At 48.1% G+C, this 6,000-nt stretch overlaps 1 protein-coding gene across 2 annotated transcripts in view; it reads right to left on the bottom strand.

Moving 5' to 3' along the window:
* Positions 1 to 861: 861 nt before the first annotated feature.
* OSBP2 (oxysterol binding protein 2) overlaps positions 862 to 6,000 on the bottom strand; it is a 139,654-nt gene continuing 134,515 nt past the window's right edge. Inside the window, exons 13-14 of one of the 2 annotated variants that reach the window (XM_060028353.1) lie at positions 2,728 to 2,954; positions 862 to 2,465 (exon numbers count right to left, since the gene is read on the bottom strand). In XM_060028353.1, coding sequence (XP_059884336.1) covers positions 2,320 to 2,465; positions 2,728 to 2,954 — 373 coding nt within the window. In that variant the 3' untranslated portion in view covers positions 862 to 2,319. The remainder of the gene's footprint in view (positions 2,466 to 2,727; positions 2,955 to 6,000) is intronic. The other variant, XM_060028354.1, reaches the window with a different exon arrangement.

Below are 6,000 nucleotides of genomic sequence, written 5' to 3'. Positions count from 1 at the left end.
CAATGAATGATTTACAACTAAAAGCTTCCCGATTTTGACCCATTCTTGCATTACTGTGTAAAACCAGCTTGGGCATATGTTTACCAATTTGGGATATCAGTTTTTTGTATGTGGCTGGATTCTATTTGCTGTTGTCATATTTGGATATATGAAAATTCTATTCTTATATTCCATTCCCTCCCCTGGCAGATCCTCCACTGCCTCCTGGGTCAGGGCTATCCTGGGGTTGCCTCACCCCACACCCTTCTCTCCAGTGAGGGCTGTCCCTCCAGCACCTCGGCAGGGACTCACCAGTGCCTGCCTCCCCACAGATGGGAAAGTTAAGGCCTTGGAAGGAGTTGTACGGTACCAGCCTCGGATTCCACAGCATTGGGGTGTTGGGACAGGTGGCTAGAGCCTGGCTCTGATGCCCCTGTGGTGCCGTGCCCCACTCCATCCTGTCACCTGGAAGTGCTGGCAGTGGGAGGAGGACCCACTGGGCCAGACCAGCCACCCTTGCTCGGGTCCCGGGAGCTAGTGATCCAAGTTGCTTGAGGTCAGGTCATGGTCACTGAGCAACCCTAGACCTCACCAGGGCCAGGGTTCCCTGTGGAGAGTGGTGAGGGCCTTGGCCTGGCCTCAGGCCAAACTGTGACCCTCCAGTAGGTGCCACCTCAGCCCTCTGCAGCTTTCCTGGCCCAGACCCTGTCCCACCAGGTCTTCCATCCCCACCCCTCCCCATCCAGACCAACCTCCCACTGCCTGCTTCTGGCGCTGAGCAGAATAGCGCCCCACACCCCTCCCCCATGCCACCTGCGGGCTGTTGCCTGCTCTCCCGTGTCAGCCCTGCTCCACCCAGTCACAGACTCAGGAATGGGGCAGTGGAAAACTCCAAGATTTTTTATTACTGGTCAGAAGGTGCTCACTCACAGTTCTGAGAAAAGGAACATTGAACAGCTCTGCCGCAGGCCTCATGGGGCTGCCTGCATGCCTGCCCACCCGCCCTCCAGTGGGCACCCTAAGGCATTTCACACGTTGGTGTTTTCACTTTTTTTTTTTTATATAAAAACAAAACCAGTCCTGGAGTAGAAAGTAAAACCCTGTGATGAACTTTCAGGACCAAATTGAAGTGTGAAAGGTTGAGTAGGAGTTCTGAGGGGCTGGGACAGTGGCCACAGTGGCCCAGGCCCCCCCCCGCCCCACAGTTGGCAGAAGCCACTGGAAGGGAATCTGAGGAGAGGGCAGGGCACAGCTGACAGGAGGGCCAAACTCAGACAGGAGCACCCTGTCGTCATCATTTTTTCACTTCTACATATCATAAAAATTTAAGCAAAATAGCTATTTTATATATATTTATATATCATATATCATATATCATATATATATATATATATATATATATATATATATATATATATGGCAAATAAAGAGTTCAGGGGTGCTGAGATGGGACACCCCAGAGACGGGACTCTGGGTTCTCTGGTGCCCAGGATACCAACCCAGGCTGAGCCGAGGGTTGGTTCTTATTGCTGATTTGGGGCTGGGTTCTGTGGCAGGAGCGCCTGCAGGCCCGGCCTCTGTGGGGCTGGGGAGCAGCCCCAGCATGGCCAGGGCTAGGCAGGGGCTGTTGCCCTCAAATCCACATGGCGGTCCCTCAGTGTCCCCTTCCCCACCATGCGTGGGGCTCTGGCTCCAGAGACAACTGACTTGTGCTCTCCTGGGCCCGGCGGCCCTTGGTTCCCTTCTCTGGGGGGTCCTGGGCTCCTGGGGAGTGGGCAGCTCACATACACATGGCCTTGCTGTTTGAGCTACAAAATGCTCCCGACTCAAAGGGGTCCATCTGGCTTCCCAATGTCTTAAAAAGAAGGGGCTCTTGCCAGGACACTTCTGTGGCAAGAAAGCACACTTAGAAAGTTGTCCACCAAGTGCTGTACTAAAAATATTTACTAAATACCTTGGCTGGAAAGAAATGGAGATCTTTTTTTTTTCTAAAAAAGTCAAAAGTGGCTCCCTGGGAGGGGGCCAGTTCCTCCCTGGGGGGCTGGTGACTGGAGCAGCCAAGGGCCCGGGCCAGCCTGCCTGAGGTGTGGAAACTGGAGCTGGGGGGCCTGATGGGGCTCAAGTCCATGATGAAGGGTCACAGGAGACCCGGGGCACCTGGGGGCTGGAAAGAACCCGGGTCAGCACTTCCTCCTTCCAAGGTGGGAGCCCCAAAAAAGTGTTATTAAAAAACATAAGAAGGAAAAGGTGGGGAGGTCAGTTGAGTACTAAATTGAGTGCATTAAATAGAAGGTGGACCAGGCTGTGCAGCCGCCTGTATTTGCAGGAGGGGGGTGGTGCTCAGAAGATGTTGGGGCACATGTGCCAGTCCTGCTTCTCCTTGGCCTCCCAGTAGCCACCCTTGTACACGCAGGCCGTCTCCCCAGTCACCGGGTCCAGCCTCTTCTCAAACCACAGCGGCACGTACACTTCAGCCTCCTTCTCTGCTGGGCGGCACAGTGGGCAGGCGGGCGGGCAGCCTGCCTCCTCCCAGCGCCCCAGAAAACCACTCCCTGTCCCTTCTCCTGCTGGCCCTCCTCCTTGCTCCTGGGGTACCCCCTTCTCCAGCACCCCTCCCTGCCCCCAGGGAATCCCCTCTCTCCCCCTCAGCTTCTTCCAGTCCCCTCATCTCCTCCCAGTTCCTGGGAGACCCCCATGCCCTCTCCCGCTGGCCTCACTCCCGGGGGCCCCCGTCCCCACTGGCCTCACCTTCCTCTGCACCGCAGCCCCGCGAGCAGGCCTCCAGCCTCCGGCGCCGATTCACGCGCTGCTTCTCCTCCAGCCGCTGCTTCTCCGTGTTGGCCTCATCCCAGTGTCCCTTCTCCATCAGCCGCTGGTCGGGCCGCAAGCGGCTGTCGGTGGGCGCCACGCCCTCCTCGTGCTCGTTGAGGGTCAGGGCCAGCTCCGAGAAGTAGTACATGTTCTCCGCGTTGTCCCTGCGGGGCCCCATGGGGTGAGCTGCCGGGACACACTCGGCCCCCTCTCTGCTTCCCCTCCTGCATGTCCACCCCCTGAACCCCCCAAACCTGGCCTTGTGTCCACCTCGCCCTTTCCTCCCTGCACCTTGCAGGCTCCACCGACCTGCATGTTTTGCCACATTATACCTCTCTGGGAACTTGACCACCTTGTCCAATTTTTCATATATATCAGCCTGAAGTGTTTCATAATGTCCTCATTATTATTCGTTTAATGTGTGTGACAGCAGTGTCTTCTTTCGCGTCTGTAATGTTGATGCTGTGCACCTTCTCTCTACCCAGTCATGTCAGAGGTTTGTCCGTTTTCTTCATTGGTGGAAGATGAAGCTTTGTTGATCCTATTTTAGGTTTTTCTGCTTTACTGATTTTGCTTGTATAGTCTTCCTTCTACTTTGTTGGGATTTCTTTTGCTGCTCCTTTTCTAACTTCCTGGGATGGATGCTTAGCTCAATATTTTCCCATGTCTCTTCTTTTCTAATATGTGCATTTCAAGGCTACACATTTCACTCCAATTACTGCTTTAGCTGCATTCTACCATTTTTGTTATGTATTATTTTCATTATCATGCAGTTATACTTTCTAACTTTCATTATACTTTCTTTGTCCTATGGATTAGTTGGAAGTACATTTCTTAAGTTTATAAATATATGGTAATTTTTCTAGTCATCTTTGTTTCTAGCACACTCACTTTGGAGTCAGACAGTATACTTCGTATAATTTCATCTCTTTGAAATTTGTTTTATGACCCAGTATATGGTCAGTTTTTGCAAACGTTCCACATGTAATCAAAGAGATTGCATTTTCCACAGTTGTTGAGTGCAATGTTCTACAGCTGTCCTGAAGGTTCTATTGTTCAAACTTGTCCTCCAGACATTTTCTTCTGCTATCCATTACTAAAAGAAGTATGTTAAAATCTCCCACTTTGGTTGTAAACTAGTCCATTTTTCCTTATATTTCTATCAACTTTTGCTGTATACATTTTGGGGCTGTTATTAGGTACAGGGTATATTCAAATTTAAAATCTTCCTGGCAAATTGAACCTTTATCATTTTGTCCCTCTTTGACCTTTTGTTTTAATGTCTGTTTTGTGATATTACTATAGCTGAAGGCAGCTTTTGTTTGGTTAGTATTTCTATGTATACATATCTTTTTCCATCCTTTTATTCCAGTCTTTATTTTATTTAGATGTATTTTTTGTAAACCACATAAAGTTTGATTTTTAAAAATTTGTCTGAAAGCTTATGGGAAGTTAATGTAATTACTAATATGTTGGATTTAAATCTATCTTATTTCGTTTTTTTCTTTTTATACTGCTTTGATACTGTGAAAGTTTTGAATTAGTCATAATACTTGGTATGTTGGTCCTTACATGGCCTGCTTGTATTTTTTTTCAATCAATTAATTAATTAATTATTTTGGGCTGCATTGGGCCTTTGTTGCTACGCAAGGCTTTCTTTAGTTGCGGGGAGCGGGGGCTACTCTTCGTTGCCGTGCATGGGCTTCTCATTGTGGTGGCTTCTCTTGTTGCGGAGCACTGGCTCTAGGCATGTGGGCTTCACTAGTTGTGGCACACAGGCTTCAGTAGTTGTGGCTCGCAGGCTCTAGAGCACAGGCTCAGTAGTTGTGGTGCATGGGCTTAGTTGCTCAGCGGCATGTGGGATCTTCCTGGGCCAGGGCTCGAACCCATGTCCCCTGCATTGTCAGGTGGATTCTTAACCACTGCGACACGAGGGAAGCCCCGGCCTGCTTGTATTAATGCGACCTTGCCACCTAAACCAAAGGTAGAATCCTGACAAAACCTACATCTGACCATAAGGAAAACTCACCAATCCATCCTCCTCTCAGGTAGCCACTGGCAGGACTCCTGGGTTCATCAGTCCTTTGCTTTCCTTTTAATATAATTTTATTGCATCTTTAAGTAGTCTTAAGTGTGTGTGTAGTCTTAAGTGTGTGTGTAGTCTTAAGTGTGTGTGTAGTCTTAAGTGTGTGTGTATGTCTTAAGTGTGTGTGTATGTCAGACATACTTGTTTTTAACTGTATAAAAAGAATATGTATGTAACCTTCTCGGACTTGCTTTTTTTAAACTTAATATTATATTACTAAGATTTATCTGTATTGTATGTTGCTGTGGTTCATTTGTTTCAACTACTGTAAATATTGCTCTGTGTGAATATACTAATTATTTCATCCAATAAGTTTGAGTTGTTTTCAAGTTTTGCTTTGAGTAATCTTATTCATGTTTCCTGTTGTACATTTATAGGGGTTTCTCTTGAGTATACACCTAGAAGTGGGATTACTGGGCTGCAGAGTCTGTGATGTTCTTCTTTAGAAGGTAAGGCCACACTGCTTTCCAGCATGGTCATACCAGCTCACGTTCCCACCAGTGATGTATAAGGGATACTGTGGATCCATATCTTCTTCAACACTTGATATTACCAGACTGTTCATTTTTTCAAATCAAATGAAGGTAAACTGCATCTTATTGTGGTTCTGATTTGCATTTCCCTGATTACCAATGATGTTATCATTTTCGTATGGTGATTGGCCATGTTTCTTCTTGTGTGAAATTCTTGTTCATGACTTGCACTTTCCCATTGGATTGTTTTTGCTTTATTTATTCATTAGAAGGTCTGTTATTCTTTTTGTTCCTATTTATTTATCTGTTTTTGGCTGCGTTGGGTCTTCGTTGCTGTGCACGGGCTTTATCTAGTTGCAGCGAGCAGGGGCTACTGTTTGTTGCAGTGCGTGGGCTTCTCATTCTGCTCATTGCGGTGGCTTCTCTTGTTGCATAGCATGGGCTTTAGGCGCTCGGGCTTCAGTAGTGTGGCACGTGGGCTCAGTAGTTGTGGCGCACGGGCTTAGTTGCTCTGCAGCATGTGGGATCTTCCCGAACCAGGGATTGAAGCCATGTTCCCTGCATTGGCAGGTGGATTCTTAACCACTGAGCCACGAGGGAAGCCCCAGAAAAATTTCTTTTAATGAACAGAAGCATTTTAATATAATTGAA

This window comes from Delphinus delphis, chromosome 13, assembly GCF_949987515.2.
Source record: "Delphinus delphis chromosome 13, mDelDel1.2, whole genome shotgun sequence".
NCBI classification, from domain to species: domain Eukaryota; kingdom Metazoa; phylum Chordata; class Mammalia; order Artiodactyla; family Delphinidae; genus Delphinus; species Delphinus delphis.
The sequence above is the reverse complement of the archived record's forward strand: the minus strand, read 5'-3'. Positions and strand labels throughout refer to the sequence as shown.